Source organism: Callionymus lyra, chromosome 18 (genome assembly GCF_982586985.1).
Source record: "Callionymus lyra chromosome 18, fCalLyr1.hap1.1, whole genome shotgun sequence".
NCBI classification, from domain to species: Eukaryota; Metazoa; Chordata; class Actinopteri; order Syngnathiformes; family Callionymidae; genus Callionymus; species Callionymus lyra.
In genome coordinates this window covers 20,603,634-20,631,413 of record NC_141835.1, presented here as the reverse complement: position 1 = coordinate 20,631,413, position 27,780 = coordinate 20,603,634, and the positions used below count along the sequence as shown (strand labels likewise).

Here is a 27,780-nt window from a genome sequence, read left to right as displayed (position 1 = left end):
TATCACTGACCATCAAAAGCAAGGCTTGAACATTAACTTATCAGTCAATGAACAACATGCAAGTTGATTATTTGTATGGTTTACCTGGAGCAGCTTCTTCTGTTATGGTGAAAACTGATACCTGACTGTTGCTATGACACCAGCAGGGGATTCTCCATTCAAACCTCCACAGCAGGTTCACAGCCAGACTCCAATCAATTGATTTTTTTTGTTTTCTTTTGTTTAACAGCACCTTTTCTTCTTGTTATTTTTGTAAATATGTAAGTGTATATATATAATATAGGGCAGATTTTGATTCTATTCTATTTAGATTTTTTTCAATTTATTTTTATTTCTGGGTGTTTTTATTTTTTGTATATTGCTGTTTAAACCGAATTTCCCCTCGCGGGACAAATAAAGGATTCTGATTCTGATTCTGATTAAAGACGCAATAAAAGTACGAAACATAAATAACTTAAATTGTCATCTTCTACTGTCTAGCTCTATTAAAGGTTTACACATGTGACACCTTTCTTGTCTCACTTAAAACAACAAACATTGTGGAAAAGATGTTTGAAAACCTAGTGGTAAAATACTTTTTATAATAATCTGATCTAAAATATATTTTTTTTATCTAATTATGTTGTTTTTTTCAGGGTTGATACATACTCAAAAACGAAAAAGGACACAGTTTCCAAAACAAAAATCCTATAGTCATATTCAGAGACTAGTAATGTATAATAGAAACACATTTCTTCAACATTTCTACAACTCTAACCAGATACGCGTTATTGTTGCTAAATAGCACCATCTGGTGTACAACTAGCGGAACCCTCTATCATTTAGTTCTATACAGTGACTGAGAAGGCGAAGAAAACCCCCCACAAGTGAGTCTATTCTTCTTTATTAATGATTTATTTATTATTTGTGATATATATGTTTTAATCATTGTTGGATTACTTTGACTCTCCGAGGTAGAGCGTTTTTAAACCGCTTTCTAGTAACACCCGCGCATGCGCAGCCTGGATACTGAAATCGTGTTTTGTCTTTGTGGGGACCCGTAGCTGCGTCACTACGCGACGCCGCCGCCGCGCATGCGCAGCCGTGTTACTGTAAGCTGCCCGGATCCTGTACTGACAACCATGTTTAATTCTCCACTATTGGACATGAATCATTTACCCTGACAGCCACCTTTAAGGTAATGCCGATAATAATTTTCGTAATTTTAATCTGATTTTTGATGGAGGTGTTAACGCTTATTTTTCTTCTATTATGGCATGCAAACCGCTGAATATCAACAGAGTAGCCACAAAGTGATCAATGCGTCGTTTAAAACACATTTATTTCTCAGCAGTAGTATACACCGTGGCTTTTATAGAATGTAAAAATAATGCACTTTACGTTTTATGCTGAATGCCTTCAGTTAACCAGAAAAACATGCGACATACACTCGTGGAATTCTGAACTACTGTGATATCAACTTGTGGAAATACTTTGCTAGCCAGTTTGTTTCCATCAACAAGATGACCAAGAATCTTCAAATGAAACATTTTTAGTTCACAACAATAAGTACTCGGCGTGTGGCTGGACAGTAAACTGGTCTTGCAACACAGACCACGTTTACAAGAAAGTTCAGAGTAGACTGTACTTTCTGAGGAGGCTTCGATCATTTAACATCTGCAAGAAGCTCCTCTGCATGTTCTACCAGTCTGTGGTGGCCAGTGTCCTGTTCTATGCTGTGGTGTGTTGGGGTGGAAATGTGTCCAAGAGGAGTGTCAACAGGTTGGACAGGTTGATCAGAAGGGCTGGCTCTGTGGTTGGAATGAAGCTGGACTCACTGGTGACAGTTGCAGAGAAGAGATCTCTGAACAAACTACTGTCCATCATGGATGATGACAGTCATCCTCTCAACACTGTCATCAGTGAGCAGAGAAGCAGAATGAGTGCACGAATGCTCCTTCCCATGATGCAACACTAATAGACTCAGGGACTCATTCATTCCTTGTGCTATTAGATTGTTTAATTCTGAGTTTGGAGCGTGACATCCATGTTAGAAGCGTCAGAGATGAAGAGGTTCAGTGACTGGGAAGATGAAGATGAAAATGAAATGATCAGAGGAGCATGGAGAAGTTTGAAGACAAAGTTAGGTGTAGACGGGGTCGGTGGTTTCCGTGTCAACCATCATGGTTAATAAGTGTGACGTCAACATCCGGGTGTTTGGAGCAAGTGTTGTGTGGGATCTGAAATTATGCTCTCCTCTCTCAGCTGCTGAAAGAAAAAGAGTTGACTCTAAATGCAGCCATTCAGATGTGCATGATACACGAACAATCTGACAAAAGATAATAAGGAGCTAAAGAAGGAGACTGATGTGTGCACAGTGCAGTATCACATAATCATGTAATGCTCAAACTGTGGTGGTCAGCACCAACCAGAACGCAGCAGTTGTCTAGCTTTCAACAAACGCTGTAATGCGTCAAACAAACCACACAATGGCACATTCAACAGACCAGTTAAAGAACCCACACAATTTAAGTAAGTAATTTGTATTTATATAGCGCTTTTCCAGACCAGGGTAACAAAGCGCTTAAACAATCAAAACATTACTCACTAAAATATATACTTTAAAGGTCAAGATAACACTGAGAACAACACAGGAGTTCCAGAAAATCAAGGAAAAGCCTGAACAAATAAAAAATTCTCAAGATGTTTCTTGAAGGGGGCGGTAAACTCCATCAAGCACAGAGAGAGAAAGATTGTTCCAAAGTTTAGGAGCAACATCCTGGAAGGATTTCTCTCCTCTCGTCCTGAACCGTGTGCGAGGAACCATCAGTAGATTCTGATCCACAGACCTCAGAGCCTGAGCTGGGGTGTAAGGCTGGATCAGATCAGTGATGTAAGGAGGAGCTTGACATTGAATAGTTCTTAAAGTAAGAACCAGAATTTTAAAGTTGATCCTGAAAGAAACTGGAAGCCAGTGAAGATATTTAAGGATCGGAGAAATGTGAGTTCTTCTACTAGAGCGGGTCAGAATTCTCGCTGCAGAGTTCTGAATCAACTGCAGGTCAGACAGCTCCTTCTTGTTAAGACATGAAAACAAACTGTTGCAATAGTCATTTATTAACTCTATAAACTCCAATCCACGCAGGGGTAGGTACACACACAGGATAGGTGAGTTTGACGCACCAACGGCAGCAGAAACAACAGATACATTCTATTCTGAAAGCATTGAAAAAAAGCCTATATACTTTATTGAATATTGTTTTGATTGTTTAAGCGCTTTGTGACCCTGGTCTAGAAAATCGCTATACAAATAAAAATGACTTACTTACTTACTTACCTGAAAAAAACAAATTATTCACCAATTTGTCAACACTAGACTCAAAACAAACACTCAAGGTCAAGATTGATACCGGAGCTAGATGCAATGTCATATCCAAGGCCCTTCTGCAACGTATTGAGCTCTCCGACAGTGTCAAACTATGGACTGACATGGACCGGAAGTACATGCCATTCAGCAAGATGCCCCGGAGCTTGTCGGGTACGAAGACCTATTTGACAACACAACAGTGGGAAAACTGCCAGTACTATACAACATGAGCCTAGACAACTCAATCCAACCCACTATATGTGCTTCTATGCGAGTACCGCTGGCCATGAAGGACAAAATCATTGCTGAGTTAAACAAAATGACAAGACTGGGGGTCATCAAGCCCATGCAGGCTATCCAACGCTGGCTACATGTAAGAAGGATGGTAGTATCAGACTGTGTATTGACCCTTTCCTCCTCAACAAAGATCTCCTCAGACCTCACCACCCTATGAAGACCCTAGAGCAGGTGATCTCTGACACGCCAAATGCCAAGGTATTCAGTGTTCTAGATGCAAAGTGTGGCTCACCCGTATTGGAAAGGAGGACAAACTGTGGGAATGCAAACCACGACAGGTTTTGACAGACTGGCTACAGTTTTGGGTGAAGCAGAGCAACACAATAGCTACAGTACCAGGCGCAGTCAACAGAACCTGTGTACCTCAGAAGCAGACGCCATCTCCTTCAAACACCTGAAGATGTTGCTGTCCCCACTGAAACAAGCGGCTCAAGTGCTAAAATTGAGCCCTGTACTGTGATCCAGCACAATACCATGGACCAGGCAGAAGAACTGGGGACCGTATATGTATGCATATAGGTATATGTTTAAAGTGAAGTTTATTCAAGTTTACAGGTACACTGGCTTTAAGAAGGGGGATGTACACGGGGTCAATGGTTGCCGTGTCAACCATCCGGGTTACTAATTGTTATGTCAACATCCGGGTTTTTGGAGCAAGCGGTGTGTGGAATGCGGAAGCTGGAAGAAGTTATTAAACAAAAGGCCGGCTGACGCTTCGTACGACAAAACTGGACTTTATTCAAGCACACACATACATTAGGGAAGACAGATGTTTGAACATGCAGAGAGGAGAGACAGAGTTGGTCCGAGATCAGTGGGGAGACAAATGACTAAGGTAACATGGAAAGGATAGAGGATAAAAAAAAGAAAGAAAATGCGAAAAAAGACTTGTAAAGTGATAAAATACATTAAACAATAACCCATTCAGCATCTATTCCACGCCCTAAAAATGGCTATAAATGAATGGTGTCAAAGAGAGCGGATAAAGAAATACAAATAATGAACTTGTTCTTTGCATGCTTACTTTAAAGTGAAAATAAAATGTTACTTTGTTAAACTAAAAAATTATTGTTCTAAACAATTTATTCAAACCCTTTAGGAGGAAGAAAGAATAATATAATAATGTCTTCCAAAGAAAAGATGTTGGGCATGAACTATGGGAAAATGAAAATGTATATGATATGCATGTACAGGAAAACATCATTTAACAGTTGCGACCAACACACACTTAAACGAAATCCTATGACAAGGAAGTGCAGCACGTTATTCAATGGAAATAAAGTTACAATCATGAGCATACTGTGTGGGTGTGGAAAAATGTATGAAAAGGAAGATTGACGATTGCCGTTTGTTTGCTCGTAACATTGACCTCTCTGACCTTCTGTCTGGGCAAATCAAATCAAATCAGAGTTGTTTTTGGGGCTTCCTGCCTCCGATCATTCACGTTGATAAAGTACATTGTTCTATTTTCCGAAACTAGGTTTAAGTCTAAGTGACATCATGGTTCAAACGACGGGTGATTTATTGGGAGACTAGTCCGTTGTGACGTGACGCCAACAATCCAGCGAAGGATAATCAGCTCTTTCTGCTGACGCTGCGGCTGATGCTGAAGATTTAAACCCAAATGCCACTTTTTGTTTTGTGTTGCCGAGCACTTGAGGAATAAAATCAGCTTCTTGCTGAGCTTTCTGTACGTTGAAAAGCAATAACGGCTTATAATTGCTCTCACTTAGTGTCGACTGACTCAGTATTTTTCATTTTCTCCGGGTGTAATCAAGCCCGCGTTGCCAGCAACCACAGATGTGTGTGTTGGTCTTCCTCTCTGAGCAGAAAGTCTTCCATCCTAGTGACGGATGAACATGCCGCTGTTTAATTATCGATTTCAGCTTACGGCCATTTTGATTTACAGCCCGACTGAAGGGCGCGTTGTTGTGTGTAGCTCTTGTGTAGTGACTTGGAAGGAGCATTTGTCCAATTGGTGAAGAGATTTTGTAATGAACGACTGCAGGGACTCACAATTGTATGCCATGAAGACAGAAGCAACAGTTGCATTCTGTTTTATAGGAGACTAAAAACTAGGTTGTAACACTTTTTAAAAGGACGAGACATCGTCTTGTATATCACGTTATAGTATCTTGTCACTTATTTGAAAACCTGAATGTTGAAATTACTCCTTATTATATTATTTATAAGAACATAAAGAAACAAAACGACTATTTTTTAAAGTCATAACTTAAACAGGAGTGTGAAAACAAAAGTCAACTATGAGCGTATGCACACTTTTGTATTTGTTTTTCAAGATATATAAGATTATATTCCTGTATTATTCACTTTACAGCAGCATACAAAAAGAATAAACTAGATAGATAGATAGATAGATAGATAGATATATAATACGCAAATGCAACAGAAAAAAACAAGAATACACTTTTGAAATATACCAAAAAATAAGGATTTTGAAAAGTTTTATTAACAAGTTACAAATAATATTCAAGTTGAATTTAATTTGGTCAACATATGTTTATTTAGTGCAATTCCGATTGTGGCAGCAGCAACAAGGAAGGACCCGCAAAACCTCTCCTACACACACTCGGGGTGGATCATCCTGCCACTCCTTAGTTCAGCGAGTGTGTGTTGGATCGGGTGGGAGTTGTTGTCCCTCTTGGAGGTTTGCTTGGCTGACATCCTCCTCCCGCTCACCTCTTCCACAGCCTTCAGAAGGCGCCCCAGGACAGAGCTGGCGACCCTTATCGGTTATCGGATGCATTTGCCTTTCGTCAATTTCTAGAAAAACCACAATCTTGAACACTGTTATCTCCGAGGGCCGTTGACATTTTTACTCATTTTTACACTGTTTTTACTCCGGCCAATCAAATTACCCAAGGGTCACATTTTTTATAGGGTCAACTAAACCTACAAACTGTCACAGACAAACACTAAAATAAGGGGTCTCAAACTTGCATTTGCCACCTTTATGCTGATATTGAGTGAGTGCTGGCTGAGAAAGGACTCTTTGTATGAGGTCACCTGGTTATGCAATAAAGATCATCCCATCAAAAGACTTAGAATTAGTTTGTAAGTAAGTAAGTAAGTAATATTTATTTATATAGCGCTTTTCGAGACCAGGGTCACAAAGCTAGCCCAGTCTTGAGTTTAAGATTCCTAAAATGATGGTAAAAATTTAATTGATTTACAAACTCAATTTATTATTATTATTATTATTTATTCATTTAATTTTTTATGAAAAATTGCTGTATTTTCTGTGGCTATTGGAAAAAAAAATTTCCCTTAGGAGACGTCCTGAGGGATCAATAAAGTTTTACCTTACCTTAACTAAAGTAATTATTTTAATTGCATATTGTTTACATTTCATACTGTTATGACTTTTTTTAGTTTCATTATTATACTCATATTATAATATCATTTCAGGCTGTTGCTCCTAAGCTTTGGAACGATCTTCCTCTCTCTTTGCGCTTGATGGATCTACTGACTCCTTTAAGAAACATCTTAAGAAGTTTCTATTTGTTCAGGCTTTTCCTTGATTTTCTGGAACTCCTGTTGTGTTCTCAGTTTTATCTTGATCTTTAAAGTATAAACTTTATTGAATATTGTTTTCATTGTTTAAGCGCTTTGTGACCCTGGTCTGGAAAAGCGCTATATAAATAAAAATTACTTACTTACTTCCCTTATTCTTGTAAAACAAAAGTACTAAATCTTTTATAAAAAATAATAACTCACGTGAGCTCCAAGGAACTACAGACACAAACATTTTAGTCAATAATTTTTCTTTATTTTGACATGCAGGAAATACAAGAAGAAGAAAACAAGTCATAAGTTGAATTCTATCTTAAATAATGACAACTTACAAATAAAAAAGGCATAATTGTATATGAAAGTAGTTTGTTTTTCGCGAGGAATATGAAGATAATCTGACAGATATTCTTACTAAAAAGTTTCTGACTCTACAGAAATTAGAAATTGACATTTTAAGCTCGATCGGTCCAGAGGTTCAGCTCCCAGACGCTTTATTGGTTTCACGGTCGGTTGCGCCCCGAGTCAGTTCACAGGTCCAGAGAGAGAAATCTTTGTAAGAACTTGAAAAGGTTGAAGGCTGTGAAGTGCAGCTGCACCTGTAGTGTGTGATGGAAAACAAGAGGTTCATCTCTTCGATGAGTGTTGGAGGTCGCTGTCCCCGGAACACAGAAGGAGGAACTTGAAAGAGGATCATAGTGACACTTTCGCTCTTCATCACTCCATCCATCAGCAGCGGGGTTGAAGGATCAAACACCTGACTCATACGTTCTACTTCTGTCGCAGCATCCAGCCCTGTGGCGAGGATGACGAAGGAGGATGTCTCAGAGCCAGCAGAGGGAGACGCTGCACAGGACTGCAACCTGAGATCCCGTCAGAGGCCATTCATCCACCAGGTGGCGTCAGCACCCATGCCCAGCGACAGTGGTGAGTTCACAAAATGAACATGAGGGGGGGTATGTACCGAATTAGTTTAGGTTTTTTGACGTAGTATTTGTTATAATGTTAATTCATTCTTCGCGACTAACATTTCAAAAGCCACTTAACAACTAATTTTACACTTGTAACATTTCTTCTTAAAAATGAATACATTTTACATACAAATTACTTTTTACTCTCCGACCACAAAGGGCAAAGTGCATCTAGGGGGCCAAATATGACCCTAATTCAGGTCAGAGTAGAACATGTAACAATTTGATTTTTTATTTGTTATTGTTTATACCTTTCTTAATTAATTTGTTTCTGATTTTTGTTTTGTTCTTGTGGTGGATTTTTCTTGCACCTCCAAATGATTTATTGAGATATTGAGATATTGAGACATTTCTATTCCCATGGCCATGGTATAAATATTTTATTAGAATTGTCAGGTTTACTTGTGTTTTTTTGTGTTTCTCCATCATGTTTTGTCTCTTTGATACTCTCTTTTGACTTTGACGGCCCCTCAAAACAGTCACGGTTTATAATGTTGTCCCTGGGGATATTTAATCGCCAATGCTTGATATAGAGCAGGGGTGTCAAACTGGTTTTCAACAGGGGCCACATCATCATAATGGCTGCCCTCAAAGGGCCAGATGTAACTTATAAATGTAACTAAATGTAAGCTAATGTAAAATAAATGTAACTACTCCTTAATGTTAAATGACTTTGAATTTATTACTTAACAATTGTGAGCTGCTAACAACATGTGTGATGTAGCATTTTACAATAAAATAAAAATGGCTGCACACAGCCTTGCATGTGGTACTAAATACATTGCTACACATAAAAATAAGTAAAAACTTACAGCTCAAGACTAACAAGTTGCAACTGAAATAAGTCTGACAAGCAACTTTTCCTGTTGATGCACGTCTCATCACACTTGTCATCTCAAGCAGAGAAAAAATAAATAAATTGCAGGAAAATCAGATTGGTGAGTCTTGTCATTATATGTCCCAACAAGAAAAAAAGTCTCAGTTCACAACCAGTTATTGGTCACGTTTTTAGGTTCCCCAGCTTATATATTGGCTGTGTCAATTCTTGTTGAACGCACACCAAGTGGATCCCTCTCCACCATCCATTGGTCATGTTCTGCCAGTTTGCCTTTTAATTCATCGGCAATTTGTTGTTTTTCTTGATGGGTAAACATTTATTCGCCTTCCCACCTTTCTTGAAATAGCCTTCCCTCTGCATCAACTTTTCTCTTCTTGGACATTTTGCGAGGATGTATTTGTATTTCTCTATTCCAGCGCTGCTGCGCCATGGATTGCGTGTGTGCGTGCGTGCGCTTGTGAAAACTTGACCGAGTCAGAGAAGGGAACGCAAGCAGCGCGAATAAAAAAAGGAAACCATTTTGTCTGTTGTGGGATTGGTTTGTCGGACAAGTTTTTTTTTTTGCTCGTTGGTCAAGGTAAGGCAGGCGGGCCACATAAAATCACATGGCGGGCCACATTTGGCCCGCGGGCCTTGACTTTGACACATATGATATAGAGTGACCGTTGTTAGGGGCCGTCAAGTGAAAATGAAAGAGTGGATAGCCAAAATATTATGGAAAGATAAAAAAGAAAAGTAAAAATATCAAGTGTAATAATCTAATGACACAATAAAATAAACCTTAATATCCTAAACCGTTTATGTTACTTATTATCAAAGGAATAAGCTCAATATTCACTCAAATGACTTTGAGGAGCAGTAAATACAATAGTAAATACTACACAAAGAAAAACAAAAGTCCTAAAAGAAAGAACTTTAGCAAGTTATATTAAGAGTTTAACTATTAAATAGTCATAAAAATGAATCCAAAATATTTATTTAGCTGTTGAAAAAATACATGATCGTTCTTATCGGCTTAACTATGACCTCAAGAGGGCTGCATAATAGAAAATGTACTGTACTTGGAGCGAAAAACAGAGTCAGAGATATTTCTGTGATGAGGCTAATTGACAACACATTTTACTGTTGTGCTGTGAAGGCGAGCGGAACTGCTCGTTCGAAGACGAAACCGACAGAAATACAGGTTGTTTTAAAGGCTCTACTCCGCCGTTAAAGGCCAAAGCCATTTGTTTTCAGCCTTCGTCGGCGTCTCTAATGAGTCATTTGCCATCTGCTGTCACATCTGATTCCACTCACCTCTGCGGGCACAGCCAGGCCATTTCCCAAGATTTGTAATTTGATTGAATCGATCGAACAGACTGTCGCCAAAGTTCGTACGATTCCACAGATGCTTCGCCCTCGTGCACCCACTTTAATTCTTCCAGCCATTAGTCAATATGAGTTCAATTAACATTTCTCCTCCTCCTCCTCCTCTCCACAGAGTTCTCCTTCTTCGACCCCGGTGAGCCCCAGTGCAGGGAGCTCCTGCTGGACCCCTGCACCAGCATCCCCGAGCTGTTCGCCGTTCTCCGGCAGTGGGTCCCTCAAGTGCAGAAGAACGTTGACCTGATTGGAAATGAGGTGAAGCTTGTTCAAGAGACTCATCTAATTATCCGTGTTAACACGGGAACCTCCCTCATTAGAAAGAGGTGAAGATTTCAAGAGATAAGATGAGGAGCTCAGTCGTTCAGTAGAGACTCAAATTAGAACCTCTTCTCCTCCAAATGAGCCAGTTGAGTTTGCACCTTTGTAGGTGTCTGAACGTCGCCATCAGGGAGAACACGTCAGGGCATACCATGACAATTATTGCTGCCATTTGACCTGGTAATGTCTTGCTGTTCCCCCAGAGGAGCTGGAAGATGCAAGACCTCTTTGTCTGACTGTTGCCCTCGAGACCTGACCTTGGATAAGCGGTAGAAAATAAAATTGATGGATAAATGGGGCAATAAAGGAATTTAACTAAACAAGACAAACCGAGTTATTAATATAATACAATAATGATACATTTATATTATTTATTAATGTATGAGTTTGTGAATGTTCAGAGTTTTCTCTTATTTATATTACTATACGTTTAATATAAGTGATTTTGACTAGTTGTGGATATATTTTTCTGCAGATCCTAAAGCGAGGTTGTGGGGTGAATGACCGCGACGGACTGACGGACATGAGTCTGCTGCACTACTGCTGCAAGGCCGGAGCTCCGGGCATCGGTCAGTACTGACACTTGGACTAGTGGTGTAAGAAAACCATATAGATGTCCTGATATATCAGCAGCAACAACAGCAACTATTTATTTATTTTCTTCTTTTCTTTCTTTATGCTTACAAATCACATTTTATGTATTAACATTGTTATTTTATGGTTTATTGTTTAATATAGAATGCGTAAAATATTCGTTTTTTCTTTAGAATCAGCATTAACATTTATTTTTCACAGCTTGTTCATTTTTGTTTTGCAATGGAACTTCCGGCCACTAGATTACCTCCTTCACAGCCAACACATCAATTAAAAACAGCAACATCCGGGCCATCACTCGGGACGAGAGGATACAGTTGACTGCAGCAGCTTTAAAAAATGATGTTTTGACATATTTTGGTTTCAAAACGAAACAATGAAAGCAGTGACGTCTTTGTCAAGAGTCATGTGGTCTGTAACACCAGAGTCAAGTACTCGTACAATACTACAAGTAGTTCCTACAGTATTGCAATATATCGTATTGTTGCCCCTGTATACTTATCATACCACCAGATTCTTCTTCTTCCTACACAGGACTTTTATCCTGTTCACTGAGGTTTTAAAATACTGACGTGTCAGTCAGTCATGATGGTTAGAACTGTGACGGCAACTGATTGTTGCTAATCCTTCCTTTCCTCGTCACTTCACAGGTGACGCTGATACAGCAGCCGGTTTCGCCCGCCAGCTCCTTGCAATGGGTGCCGACCCCAACCTCCGCTCCCGCTGGACCAACATGAGGGCTCTGCACTTTGCCGCATACTTCGACGTGCCACCGCTCATCCGGGTGGTGCTGCAGGCCTCCCAGGCTGGAGGTACGAGCCGACCCTTAAACGTAGACCTGCTTGTCCTTCCTTGTGAAATGCTAAAACTCTTCTCTCTCTCTCACTCTCTCAGATGTCGACGCCACCTGCAGTGACTTCGACTTCGGCACGGCCCTCCACATTGCCGCCGCCAACCTGTGCACGCCCGCTGTCAAGTGCCTCCTGGAGCACGGGGCCAACCCGGCATTCCAAGTAAGTTACAGCCGCCTGCAGTCCGGACGCAGACAAGCTCCCCCCGTTGTTTCTCGGCTCAAATTAAGTGCCCCAATTTCCTCACAGACTGTTTTATATCTGCAGCTCGCGCGTAATAAACATGTTTTATATTTGACACTCTCCCAAATGCATCCTGCTCGGTAAAATATCACACAGTTCCGCCCCAAAACACACCATCATATATTTACACCAGCCGCAATAAAAAGCGCCAGATCAGCAGTAATGTGATGTCTAACTGGCCAGAAGATGCTAGACTGTAAAGATCTAATATTTATGTTCACATTTATACTGAAAGGTATTCACGATTTTTTTCCAAACAACACAACTTTGAGCAGAATTTAACTCAGATTATGTCTCTGCCGCACTTATTACACTCAAACTCGTGATGATCATCCTGTCACTGTTCTCACAGCCGGCAGATATTTCACCGCTACACGCTGTAATTTGCAGCACAGGCACATCCAGCTCCTGGTAGTAATCACTTTTTCCTTTTTTATGGGTGGGGTTTCACTGATCAGACTCACAGCCTGATGCGACACACAACACAGAGACGACAACAATGGCGATTTCAAAGTCGTAATTGCAAGTTCAGGACTGTTTTGTATTTTAATGATGGATGGAATCAATGATGTCAGGGAAGATGGAAGAAGAAACTACATGTATACGTATATATACTGTAAGCAGATACTGGCATATAAACATTAATGCATATTTAAAATAAAATGGAAAAATCCACAACTTGAGCATTTTGTTTTCGTTGGAGAAAATCATTTTTGAATAATAAAAAGTTTCGACAACATATATAAATAATAAAATATATATATATATATATATATTTTTATTCAAATATAAAAAAGGAAGAAAAGTCGCACATGTAAGACAAAAATAAATTAAAATCTAATTTAAAATCATTAAATATTAAAAAAGCGACATATCCATCTTCCTTTGAAAGAAAAAGAGGTGGAAATGTTGATTTAAATACGACCTGACAGCGTTAAGATAAAAAAAGAAGAGCATGTGGACACAAAAAGGCTTTTAAAGAAAGTAGAAAATGATATTTAAAACTTTCAAAAGAGGATAGCAGATATATGACTCTGATGTTCAACAATTAAGTTTTTTTAAAAAAAAAATGTTATTAATCTTTTGTGAAGTGAATTATTGATTCCATCTTTAATGTGTATTATATGTGAATTCATTTGAAGTAGTTTAGCAAGAAATAATCAGAGATCAAGTTAAAAATGTAAAGGTAAAAAATTAAAATAAAAGAATATAAATATTATTCTTAACTTGCGTTGGAAATCTGCAGTACATTAAGACGCCACTGGAGGCCAGTATACTGCTTCTAATGATGGAGCTTTTTAAACAGCTGCAGAGTCAGAGAAACATTCATGTGGGAAATGTAAATTAATTAAATAAGACAGAGTAAGGGGTGGTCTCTTCCTCAACTCAAATGTTAGAATGTATTTTAGGGGTAACCCTCAAAAGTCCTTGAAACCCTCGTTCTCTCTCGTTACCCCAAATTGTCTCTAAAGCAAACAGCTATGAGAAGTTCACGGTGTCATGGTGATTTGTGTGAATTGCCGCTCCCTCCAAATTGTGCCACTCGCATTTGTTAAAGCGCCGATGCCAGCTGAGGGCTGTGAAGAAGTCTGGCTACCAAAGCAGAGTTGAGGAAAGGTCATCTGCGGAGGTGGTTTAATTTGAAATGCTCTGGCCCTGCAGTGATTTGTCTCTCCAAATATAGCATTTGAGCACAGAAAAGTTTTACAGGGATGTCAGGAATATATGTAGTGGGACTTTCACGCATCCGCCGCTCGACGCCTTTCGTCTTAATAGCCATAGGAAGTGGAAATATGTGCTTTCCATTGGAATCACTTGCTTGTGACGGATTGCTTCCTTCAATGGTTCCACTTCCCGCTTTTTACAAGATCAATTTTGCCAGGTAGATTGAAGCCCTCCATTTCTCTGCTGGCAGATGCATTGAAAGTCAAACTTTAATAAAAAAAAATGTGAAGATTTTAATACTGTCAGCACTTCTCCGGCGTTGTCGTCACTAAAATGGCAAATGGTCTCACAAAATCAATTTTCTCTCGGTGACAATGTGTTTCAGGTTTCTCTTTTTCCTCTTTTTTGTATGTAACATACATTCAAGTGTTGGGTTCAAAACTGTGTGTTTACAAGATGAAACCAACTTAAATCAATTTTTTTAACTTAAAAATCTAATTTAATCAACTTAATTAACACAAATTCAGAAGTATTTTGTTATAAATTATTAGTTAAATTGATAAATATTGTTTACTTCCGAGTTATTCAAGTTAAATTATTTATAAGTGGATCTCCAGAGCTCATGTTTGGACTGAACTTATTGAGTTGCTTGAATGTATCCAAACACAAGTGAGAGGCTTGGAAATTGGCAACAGCTCTCACAATAGAAACACCTTTGATTTTTATTCAAGCTGATTTTGTGAGGTGGATCGTTTTTTTTGGATCCCGGCATTGCTGTCTGTTTTGACACTGTTGTCTTTCCTATAGCAAAAAAGGGATTTTTGAAAACGGTTTGCGCCACATGCTGAGAGCGGGAGAATAGCTGCTGAATTCAGCTGCTGGGCATTTTCCCACTGCCTCCGTCTTGTTCACAAGGGATAAATGTTTACTCACAACTGTCAACGTGACGCCTCATGAAGCCAATTGTTTTATTGCCGAGTGTTTACAAGCCATTGTCGTATTGTGGGTTGAAAAATCGTCAATCTGCTGCCAAAATATTAGGTTGTGAATATCAACTGATGCGCGTCAGAAGAAAGCTCAGCAGACTTGTAAGACCCTGGAAGGTTTATCTCCATTATTAGTGGGTCCCACAAAACGGCCTCGACCAGAATGGGGATGACTGAAGTAGCTCATGGATGTCCTGCTTACATACACGGTGAAATAATAATAATAAAAATACTAACAACAGTTATAATTATAAATGGCAACAAAAATAAATGAATACAAATATAAAATGTATTCCAAAGTAGTAATTCTAAATGTAAAACGGTGTGTAATGAATTGTGTATTTTGTTTATTTCTTTGCTAATGTATTAGTGATATCTTAAAAGTAAATTAGGTGGAGAAGAAAGTGTCTAAATTTGCAAGTGTTTGGTTTAAGCTAATGAAGATTTTAGATTTCATTTTTAAACTATTTTAGAGTAACTTTCAATAAGAGTAAAATGAAGGAAAGGTGGTGTTTATTAAGGTAAGGTAATGTAAGATAAAACAAATGCAGAGATGGATAATATAGATAGTTTCAAAAACTATATTGGAAAAGGGTAGATTTTCGGGATGCAACATTTCTTGGGAAACTTTTCATCCAAAATGCTTTTTTTCATCTAAGAAAGCAGCTCAAACACATTGTTTCACACTTCCTATGTGTGGATGATGCATTCAATGTCGTCGTTATTGCTATGGTAGGTTCAAGAGCGTATAACTGAATGGTTATCACATATATGAACAAACTTACATACAGAAAACGCATGGGCTTTTTTAACAACTAGGATTATTTCAAGCGTTTATTTCTTAGTAATAAATAAATGAAACTAATTGACAGGTATATTATTATTAAATTATATTTGATTTAATTATATAGACAAGGTAAACTGCTCGGCTTATCTTTCAGCAGTTGCGCTCTGATAAATGTTATAATACACTTGACCTAAAAGGACTTTTTAATGAGAAACAATTTAACAATTCAAGTTCAATTTGTACAAATTAGTCATATAGTTTAGTTTGAAAATAAAACAATTAGTTTTATGTTTCCTTTTTATTTTACAATATTCGTTTTTTTACTTTCAATGTCATACATATATTTCCCTAATGTTGAAATTGAATAATTTGCGTTTGAAGCAAGAGTTTCTTGCCTTGGTTTCCTGATTTTCCATTCTCTCCACAAATTTTCTATTTGGTGCTTTTCTTAATATTGATTTTTGTCGGCCAATGACCTCGACTGCTAAAATATTTTGGTGAGAGGCGGCAGATATTGTTGAATATTGAGCAAATATTTCTTTCACAGCAAAAGTTTTGATCAAATCCTTTTGAAATGTTGATTGTAAGTCGATCTTCATCTTGGTTAACTCACTCATTTCTCTTCCTCCTCCTCGACAGAATGACAAAGGCCTGTGTCCGGCAGACGTGGTACCAGACCCGCTGGAGATGCCCGCGGAGATGGCAGACGCGTCCGCTACGGCCAAAGAACTCCGGACGCTCCTGCGAGAGGCGCTGCCCCGACCCATTTCCCCGCCGGCCATGGCGTCGCTGGCCCAAACCCCTGCGGCTCTTTCTGACAGAGCCAAGCTGCAGCTCAGCACTATAGGAGTTCAACTGGGAGAGCGAGTCGTGATCGCTGGACAGAAGGTTTGTGACAAGACTGGCGCTCTGATACCTCTATGACCAAGCTTTTTGCCCAGGTCTGCCGTACATAAATTGTATCATAGAATATTCCCTAGAGCAGAAATAAATGCATGTCTGTGTCTTAAGTTTCTATAAGAGTAAGTAAGTAAGTAAGTAAGTCATTTTTATTTATATATCGCTTTTCCAGACCAGGGTCACAAAGTGCTTAAACAATCAAAACAATGTTCAATAAAGTATATATTTTAAAGGTCAAGATAATACTGATAACACAACAGGAGTTCCAGAAAATCAAGGAAAAGCCTGAACAAATAGAAACGTCTTAAGATGTTTCTTAAAGGAGTCAGTAGACTCCATCAAGCGCAAAGATAGAGGAAGATTGTTCCAAAGCTTAGGAGCAACAGCCTGAAAAAAATTCTCTCCTCTGGTCCTGAACCGTGTGTGAGGAACCATAAGTAGATTCTGATCCACAGACCTCAGAGCCCGAGCTGGGGTGTAAGGCTGGATCAGATCAGTGATGTAAGGAGGAGCCTGACCTTGTATAGCTCTGAAAGTAAGAACCAGAATTTAAAAGTTGATCCTGAAAGAAACTGGAAGCCAGTGAAGAGTTTTAAGGATTGGAGAAATGTGAGTTCTTCTACTTGAGCGGGTTAGAATTCTCGCTGCAGAGTTCTGAATCAACTGCAGGCGAGACAGCTCCTTCTTGTTAAGACATGAAAACAAACTGTTAAATAGTCCAGACGAGAAGAAACAAACGCATGGATTACAAGTTTTTGAGTTTAGAGATTGTTCTCAGTTGAAGGAAACAGTTTCTGGGCAGTTTTCTGCAGTGTTGAACAAGAGACATGTCTTTATCAAATACAACACCCAGGTTTCTCAGGCTCAGTTTAGCAGGAGACTCCCTGATGTTGATTTAATCGTCTCTTAAATTGATCTTGAACCTCTATTTTACTCATCAGTATGTGTCTGTTTGTATAAAACTCTCTTTTCATTGAAATATTTACTGTAGATTAATGTGTTAAAGCCCCGCCCCCCAGAGCCTTGCTTGATACATGTACCACAAAGGGTCGTCAATCAAGATGAGTAACGGTATCATGTAGATCATGGTTTGACCAACATGACGTCCACTTCCTGACACCACTTACACGTTCGATCGTGCATCCATCGCTGTTGCTTCCACCTCCTCTCAGAAGTGTTGTGCTTTCTGTCACGGCTGCTCGTCTCCTCCTCCGTCTCCATCTTCCTTTTTAAATGTCGAGCCGTCTCGCACTCCGGCTCTCGTGGCGGGACGCAATAACAGGTGTGAATACTAATCCTGCACGCTCTGCCCAGGTAGCCAGACCTGCCAGTAGAAGTGAGCGGAACAGATTCATGATCTTTTGGCAGCGTCTGTGATCCCAACGAGTGTTTGATGATGCGTCCTGCTGAGCTGAATCGCTACAGCTGGCGGCTGATTCCACCGCAAAGATGCATTTATTCATTGTTTCTTCTCCCAGATATTGACTTGACATCAGTTTATTAAAGCAGATGTATCGCTGTGTAACAGCGACGCAGTGTCTCAATAATCCTTGAGTGATAAATTGTTTTTGTTTCTAGTACAGGAGTGGGAAAATTATGCTCCGAAAATACTCCATAATCAGATTTCCCTCCACTGCACTTCTTTTGATTTAGAAAAAGTGTGACAGATTTTAATAAATCCGTAAATCAACTTGCGAGGGAGTGACTTGTACCAGCTGCATCCATTGCGACGTTTGACACCTTAGTGGCCGGCTGCAGAATGCCCGAGCGACCTCAACCGTCTTCTGTGTAAGAGCAGAGGCTCTACTGTGGGTCTCTCCTGAATGACTTATCTCCTCACACTGTCTTCTAAGGTGGAGAAAAGTCATTTGGCCCACTTATTCTTTGGGTCACAAAGTTGGTGGCAATAGAACAGAGGTTGGCAATTAAATTTCCTCGGTGGCCACATTATATACTACTGTTATACAGGGCTGTCAACCCAAAAGAAGAAAGGGAGAAATAAATAATTTAATATTAGGTTTAAATACATTAAGCTAAAGTATTTTAAAGAAAAAAATGTTATAAAATACAAACTAAAATGCTAAAAAAAAAAAGCGTTATATGCCATACAATTAAAAATATACATTTTATTTTAAAAATACAAAACGATACAAAACCAATGTCCTGCTCTAGTAGAAGAACTCACATTTCTCCGATCCTTAAAACTCTTCACTGGCTGCCAGTTTCTTTCAGGATCAACTTTTAAATTCTGGATCTTACTTTCAGAGCTATCCATGGTCAGGCTCCTCCTTACATCAGTGATCTGAACCAGCCTTACCCCCCAGCTCGGGCTCTGAGGTCTGTGGATCAGAATCTACTGATGGTTCCTCACACACGGTTCAGGACCAGAGGAGAGAAATCCTTCCAGGCTGTTGCTCCTAAGCTTTGGAACGATCTTCCTCTCTCTCTGTGTTTGATGGATCTACTGACTCCTTCAAGAAACATCTTAAGACCTTTTTATTTGTCTATGTTTGTGTCCATGTTGTCTTGGACTGCTAAGGTTTTTAAATCTGTCTGTATATTAACTGTGTATTGTTTCATTGTTTAAGCGCTGGTCTGTGAAAGGCGCTTTACAAGTATAAGTTACTTACTTACTTACAATACCCATAAAAAGGACCAATAAAAGGAAGAAAAATGATCTCCAAACATCTTTAACGAGTTATATGTATATGTATTTATATGTAGAGTTGAACTAGTAATAACATTGTTAGACAGCCATGGTAAACTTCCCTAAACGGTCGTTTTTATAGTATTATAAAAGTTAGAGGGCCCTGTGCCTAGTGAATGAGAATAAAATATCCTTAAACCAAGTGAGCTCTTAGGGGCCACTATCTTGTGGTTATAAGCTAATGTTGTCATCTTTGTCCAAGGATGGGTGTGTCAGGTAAAGATGCTTGATTGGAATAAACAAAAGCAACTTGTTTTAAGTTGGATTATTAGTTTATTGGTGTATTTTGGTGTGGAAGCAAAGATGGACCTTGAAAGCAGTATGTGCATGATTCTTAATGAACACTTGTTTCTTTTGTAACGTCAGTTGGAGAGTCTCTTTAGAGCCGATGAATAGATTTAGTTAGATGTTTGTCGTCCCTCATCTTTTGATTCACAGAACACTTCCTTTCTGGCCGGTTCCATCCAGCTGGGTTCAGGCCTTGAGTGACTGGGTGTTCTGGTTTAGGGAAAAAGAGGACATGGCTTTGTGTCTTCTGTGGCCTCGCACGTCCATACAGAGGTTTGTTCTCAACACGGATGCATCCCTTTGCCACGAGATTTCACTCATCAGCTGGGAAAAGCTGCTTCCAGTTGCTAAGCAACGTGATTTTTTTTTGGAATTCTTTGAGCACTCAGGGTTGTCTTGAGCTCACTCAGGCATGTACCACTTTTTTCGCTTCCCATCGACTTAAACAGCCAATATGTATGAGTCGTATCGTTTCACCTTTTTTCCCCTTTTTTTATTTCCATGACCATATGTCAATTCCATTCAAATTGATGGTCATTTTTTATAACAAACATCATACATGTAACATCATTGAGATTTAAAAACCTATTAGTTTACTGTTATTGACACAGAGGAAAAGATTGAGGTTGAAACATATACATAAATATTACTTACTTACTTTTTAAATAGTCATTGTGTATTTTATGTAGTTTTTGAGCTGAATCAACGTGTTATGTAATGCAGTGGTAACTTTATATTTTTAAATTGATATAGAGACTTTTCTGTATCAACACATCTTAATATGAAAAGGTCACATTTGTTATAGTATATTTATGTTTATTGAATTTATTATCAACATAACCAGCTCCACACCTTCGACAGAGTCTTTGTAGCTCTCCATTCATCGGTCCTTCTATGTTCCTACTTTCATCTATGGTCACCAACTTTGTGAGCCAAGGAACAAGATCATGGATACAACAGGCTCAAATGATTTTTCTCCGTCTGGACTCTTCCTTGAATTTATTGGAGCATGTATACGATATTTAACTATTTTTTAATAAGAAATAAAGAAATGAAAATGAAATGAAATTTTAAAAAAATGCAACAAAATACTGTTGAAGAATTCGAAAAAGAATTAAGAAGAAGTAAAAACTTTTATACTTTTAAATCTCCTTCCCCTTACTGTCACACATAATATATAAGCACCTATAGGAAAACACAACATATCTTATGTCATATTATGTATATTACACAATCTCAAATTATATAGTATTAAATATATATGTATTTACCAAAAGATATACATATAAATTAATCAATTATGATTAAAATTATGATTAATTTATATGTATGTATGTATGTATGTTAATGTATGTATGTATGTATATATACATACTACATTAATATCACCATACATATGTAATTGCAATATAACCTTCAACTCTGTTGTCGTCCTCTGTTATGATAATTATTCAGAAAAATATTTATTTCCTTTTGTAAAACAATTGATTTTACAGTTTGATTTCTGTCTCCAGACAAACTAACTCCACAGCTTGACATCCTTGTTAAAGTTCAAGTCTCAAGTAGTTCATTATTTTTTGTTTTCTACATTATTTCTGCTTTTTTAAGTTTGACCAGTACATGAATGATTTCATAAATAAGGGGTTTGTGTGATCTACACCGTGGAGCTTTGTCATCCAGGAGAGATGCGAAGTAGAACCTCTCCTTCTTCAATGGAGAAGCTAGTTGATGTCGCTCGAGGACATTTTAAGGATAACTACTAGAAGTGGAAGTGAAGGTAGAAGGCGACCAGAACACGTTGTTCAAACATGCTCAAAAGCTAAAATATCAAGTGTTTTATGAGATTTTTGTGTTATTGGTACAAAAGGTTGTAACAATTCCTAACAGAAATGATTTTTCCATCATAATTATTTAACACTTAAATCATTTGTTACCCTTGTTCTGTGAAGAGAATTGACTGGGAAAAGAAGTTTGATGAAAATCTCATAGTTTGATCCATCTGAACGAACAAAGCCAAATCTGCACATATAACAGTGTTTCTCTTTGTGTGTCGAACAAAGCAAGTTTTCTATTCTCGTAAGACCCCAGTTAAGGTGCAAGTTAATGGCAACTGGTACTTGTGAGCCTGACATCGTTCCTTTGAAGGCCGCAAACGTCTTTGTTCCGTCTCGTCTGAGTGCCACGTCTCACTGTGTGAATTGTCACCGATGCTTGAACGCGTTCTGCCTTTGAATGATATTGACGACTTCGGCACTTCCTGCTGCGCTTATGGCGGGCAGCTCATTGATTTCTTCTCGCTTCATAGTGGGATCAAAAGTTGGTCCCGGTGGAGTGCGTGGGCGTCCGCTTCTTATGACGGCAAATAATGTTTCTGCTCGCTGACGCGACGGGTCATTCTAGGTGGAATTCTCCCTTGCTTATGAGCTAGGGTTCGTCCTGGAGTTCATTTTCAGCGAATCCAATTATTTTATGTTTGGTTCCTCGTAAAAAGGCTTTTTAAAGCAGTCTACAAAAGGATGAGGTGGAGTGCGAAGAATGTCCCTGTGGGTCCAGACGTGGTCAGTAAACAAACTTATGAATGTTGTGTTATCACCTGACCCACGTGCAAGCTTTGCACCGGAAAATTAACAAGACAATTTTTTAGGAGGGTGGTTTTATGCTGATCATTACTGGGTCAACATCCATGTGTGCGTTTGACTGACTCTCTCCCTGTCTTTGGCACATTTTCACATCATGTGACATGACTACTAAATGAACTGTGAACTGACAACGGTACTCTGTACCAGGGGTGGGCAATTACATTTCCTGAGGGGCCATCTTTGATACAGTGGATGTTCTCAGGGGCCGTCAAACAAAAAAAAAAGGAGCGAAAAGTATAAAGTAATTAGGTTTTTATTTATTAAAATCTGATTTAAAAGCAAAAAGTATTTTTGAATTATTCATCTAAATATATTGAGGGGCAATAAATACTCACCAAATATGACAAAAGGTTAAACAAAAACCCTATAGTCATATTTACAGACATGAGGGCCCAATTTTAGTACATTAATTTACAGTCAAACTTTTAACTTTTTTTAACTTTTAACTTTTAAATAACATTTTATTTTAATTCAAAGTTATTTAATGGTTTATAGTTCTACAGTGTCTGTATAAAAGATTTATTTTATTCTAAAATTAACTCTCATATTCACCACATTTATTCATTTGTGTGGTGGAATTAAACCACACTTTGGTGCCAAAGTAACACCAAAAAGGGGAAAGGGCAGCAATGAGTGAAAAATAAAAGGATACACCAGGCTCCAGCAGCTTTTAAAGCTGATGTTTTGACTCATTCTGGTTTTTAGACAAAGTTTAAAATTAAACACTAACAAGTATTGGATATTGCATGTTGCTCCAGGTTGTTTGAGGCTGTTGATGCAATTCCTTGTTTATTGTTAATATAAGTAAAACATTGTTGTTAATATTTTGAGAAGCACTTTCCTACAAGCACTTTCACATTTGGTTAGAGAAAGTATTTGCTCAGAGCCAGAAAAAGTGTTGAAACAATATACCGTTGTTCCTACAGTATCCCAATATATAGTATCATCACACATGTATCGTGATACGTATCGTACACCGTCAGTAAATTAATATTAAACTCAAAGGTAGGTAAAGTCAGTAGGTAAATGCTGTTGGCTGGAAGGTTAGTGAAGCATGAAAGTAAACACTCTTCTTCTTCTGCAATACATTTAGATGGTGGACTAAAAAATGTATCTGACTATTACTGATGTGGTGAACATGTGTTTCTAGTCCGAGTCGGGGGAGCCCGTCAAAGGATAAACAAAGACATATGATATTTATGTATCCATTTGTTTGTATTTATTTATTTATTTCTGTGATTGTTTTCACATGTATTCGTGGATGTCTGTTTGTTTGGATGGATGTATGTATTTGTTGCTGCTGGACAAAATATTCATATGATCCTCTGCGGGATCAATCAAGTATCTATCTATCTATCTATAAATCAACTGCTCACACCAGACCTATGCTTTCTAATATTAGGAGGAAACCAGAGTTCCAGGAGTAAAACAAAAATAAAGAATACAATCAAGTTATCAAAATCAAGCTAAATAGGCTTAAATTATGTTTTTATTTTTATGTTTATTACTTTTATTTAAAAAAAAAACATGTTATGTACTACATATATTATTTGATTTACTTAAATCATTATTAGGTGGAATAAATACTTCCAAAAATGACTAAAGCACACCAATGATGAGTGATGGTCAATTTCAATACAATTTTGGACTCATGTCAAACTAAAGACCCAGGAGCCAAATTTTGTTCATTTTATATTTTGTTATTTGCCCCGATAGTTCAAAAAGATTGTGACCCCTGCTGTAGCTCTTACAACTCCGCTACGGTGCACGCGGTCAGTTCAGATTCTGGGGTCTGTAGGGTCCAGTTTATGAGTTCAGAGTTCTGGTCAGAGTTTGACCGGAGCAGAAGCAGAGGGACTGTAACGTGATGTAAAAGTGAAGGAGCAGAAGTATGAGGTTGTTCCTCAGTTCCATGGTTTTTATTTGAAGAGAAACTTGTATTACATCTTCTGTGAGCAGCTCAAGTGTCATCATCACTTTGACTCCTCATGTTTTATTTTTTCCCCAGACCGGCATCCTTCGATTCTGCGGCACCACAGAGTTCTCAGGGGGCCTGTGGGCCGGAGTGGAACTTGAAAAACCCGAGGGCAAGAACGATGGCTCGGTGGCCGGGGTCCAGTATTTCACGTGTCCACTCAGACACGGTAGGTGGAAAAAAGCGAGTGCCCGTAAGCGTTTTCAATCATCACTTACTCATTATTGACCTCATCAGACTGAAGTGTTCCATTATTGATGGCGTGTTGACCTCAGGTGTTTACGGCGCCTGTCAGTCCACTGCTGCTCCTCAGTCGATAATTCATCTTAAAGTAAATAATCATCTGTCTTGTATTTTAATTTAAAAATGCAGACGCTACATTACGACCAGCTACAGTTATCACGACTCTTTGAGATATCAGTCATCCTATGAAGCTATAAGTCATTTTTAAAAAAAAGCGGAAAAAGGCTTCTTTAATTTCACATCAGATATATTTCCCGCCTCAGAGATGAATCATTAGTTAAATAAACATTTCAAATTTAATTTGTATTAAAATTTCTCTGTTTGACATTCAAAATTATATTTTGTAAATTTGTTGTAGATTCATACAATTGACTAATCTAATCTTCATAACACACGACAATAAAAAACGTTAATTTCACCTGTTAGCCGCTAGCTAAGCTAGCAAGAATAGCATTCAGTTTAGCATCACTTTACATTATATTTGAAAACACACTTCATTGTGACAATTCTGTCAATTAAAATTACATGAGTTAACAGGAACGTATCTGCTTGACACCTTGGCTCCTGCAAGGGATTGAGTGATTGTATTTGTCAGTTAAGAAAACGGTGTCTTTGTAACAGTGTTACAGGGTGGCATGTAACAATACGGGACAGACATTTATTATGATTTTCACATATGAAATTAAAATGTGGTTTTGAAAAGTTAAGTATCAAGAGCATCATTTTAATGATGACAATTTAGCAACAAATGTTCACTGATGATTCTGGAGAAATGGTCCATGTTGACTTTCAGCTGGTGGCTTATAGTCGCTGCAGAATACGAGGCAGGCTAGAGGCCCAGAAAAAGGATTTTCTGCTCGCATTGATGAATACAATCAACATTCAGTCAACATTCTCCTCTGGATGATATTTGGTTCATGCAATGAGGGGTGTAGGTTTTTTTTTTTTTTTACTCTTCTTTCTGTTTTCTCTGCAGGAATCTTTGCTCCTCTGTCCAAAATAAGCAAACCATCAGATCGACACAGAAGCTCTCAGCGCACGAAGACACCTGTTCGTCCTCCTCGTCGCGTCGACCTGTCGCGCCTCACGTCCAAGATGAACTCAGGTGAGAGAGTCGTTTCCAACAACCCAATTCTTAATCAAGGAAATGATTCATTAGATCTTTATTTTGACCCATTGTCCATGTTGAAACGCACGACCAGCAGGGGGCAGCACAATTAGTTTGGTTCCTATGCCAACACTGGTGGTAGTTTTTGCAGTCACCTGGTTCGAGGTGACTCTGCTCTCAAGGATCTCAGCTTCTCTGCATCATGGATTTTTAAAGGTTGATTCTGACTATTATAATGCGCTTATTCAACCTTCCTCTTATACCTGGCGGCGGCATCCCGGGCTCACAAGTGTCCTCAGAACTGCAGCAGACTGGATTTATAGCTCCGAAATTCCCCTCGCCCTCTCGAGTTTACACCTTCTCTTTTCCAAGCCGGTTGTGAAGGCAGATTGATCGTGACGTGACCGGAATAGCGGGGGCCCTCAAATAGCCCGTGGAAAACCCCGTGATTGATTGTCCAATTAAGCGAGGGTTTAATAAGTAGGGCACAGACAGGTGGAGTAACTTGGCCGTCATCCATCACCGGGTGTGGGTGAGTTTGCAACTCATGCGGAGGAGCGTCCTGTCAGCAGGCCCCGCGCAAAACCAGGAAGACGCCTAATTTACGACCCGGCACTTCCTCCTTCTTTGTTCAAGCGTTTTATTAATTATGATGGGGTTCGTTGAGCACAACGACATCAGCACCTCGTCGTGTATTTAACACCTCCACAATTGAAGAGAACAATAAAAACAAACATGAGCAGTGAGTGAAAGTGATGGGTTCGGCACCAGCAGCCACTTGAGAAACACGCACGTAAACACATATATATCGGAATATATATCCGGACAGCGTGAGTTAAAGACGAACATGAATCCAGTCGTTTAAAGCTGTCACAGGTTCATATCTCATGGCGCCAACAGTCAATCATTTTACATTCAAAGAGTGTTGATAGTAACAATTTATTTTTCCATTTTATTTGTCTGCTGGTACCGAACTGGTTCCCAAAATTCAGTTCTTGTGACAACCCGACACTGAAGTAACAAGAAGACTGTGACTCTTGATAAGTCTGGACGCTTGTTTTGGTCAAGTTTACCCCAAAAGTTAAACCTGTAAAAGTCCACAATATCCTCCTGCTGACTCAGCATTTTGGGGAGATGTCATTTTTGGCTGGTTGTGCTATTTTTATGTTTTCATTTGTGTCATCTGTGGAAAGAATGCCTCTGGTTTGGGAAGTGCTAAGTTTGCTGAGAGGAGGTGAGATGAATCTAATACCAGTAGAAGAACTCCCATTTCTCCAATCCTTAAAACTCTTCACTGGCTTCCAGTTTATTTCAGGATCAACTTTAAAATTCTGTTTCTTACTTTCAGAGCTATTCATGTCACTGATCTGATCCAGCCTTACACCCCAGCTCGGGCTCTGAGGTCTGTGGATCAGAATCTATTTATGGTTCCTCACACACGGTTCAGGACCAGAGGAGAGAAATCTTTTCAGGCTGTTGCTCCTAAGCTTTTGAACGATCTTCCTCTCTCTTTGCGCTTGATGGAGTCTACTGACTCCTTCAAGAAACATCTTAAGACGTTTCTATTTGTTCAGGCTTTTCCATGATTTTCTGGAACTCCTGTTGTGTTATCAGTTTTATCTTGATCTTTAAAATATCTACTTTATTGAATATTGTTTTGATTGTTTAAGCGCTTTGTGACCCTGGTCTGGAAAAGCGCTATACAAATAAAAATGACTTACTTACTTACTTACTTACAATTTCTGACACCATCTCCTTGTTGGAACCCAAATCCTATTCCTACGGAATCATCCAGTATCTCCGCTTAAATGTGACGCTGCGCCGAAGTGTCGTCGCTCTTACTGCGACATCATTAACAAAGAACTTAAGTGAAGGGGGCGTCCTCTCTGCACTGTGCTTACATTTGCGCGTCCCGAAAACCTGCCCGTCACAGCTCCCGTTCTTATTGGCATCTTAAAAGATGCTGATGCGGCACATTCATCACGGCCCGGGATTAATATTGAAGGCCAACTAGTGTTGTTGCTGCTGGATGGATTTACTGTCAGACAGATGGAGCAATACATTATCGTTTTAATTACAATCAACACTGAGATACAGCTCTGACATCTGTTTACTGCCCGAGTCCTCG

General features: G+C 38.9%; 1 protein-coding gene across 1 annotated transcript in view; it reads left to right on the top strand.

The window, feature by feature from the left end:
- The first annotated feature begins 1,091 nt into the window (after positions 1-1,091).
- LOC148060901 (CAP-Gly domain-containing linker protein 4) overlaps positions 1,092-27,780 on the top strand; it is a 38,597-nt gene continuing 11,908 nt past the window's right edge. The window contains exons 1-9 of the mRNA XM_087779247.1: positions 1,092-1,177; positions 7,961-8,101; positions 10,464-10,603; positions 11,142-11,235; positions 11,911-12,072; positions 12,155-12,273; positions 16,432-16,680; positions 24,335-24,470; positions 25,521-25,649. Coding sequence (XP_087635373.1) covers positions 7,981-8,101; positions 10,464-10,603; positions 11,142-11,235; positions 11,911-12,072; positions 12,155-12,273; positions 16,432-16,680; positions 24,335-24,470; positions 25,521-25,649 — 1,150 coding nt within the window. The 5' untranslated portion in view covers positions 1,092-1,177; positions 7,961-7,980. The remainder of the gene's footprint in view (positions 1,178-7,960; positions 8,102-10,463; positions 10,604-11,141; positions 11,236-11,910; positions 12,073-12,154; positions 12,274-16,431; positions 16,681-24,334; positions 24,471-25,520; positions 25,650-27,780) is intronic.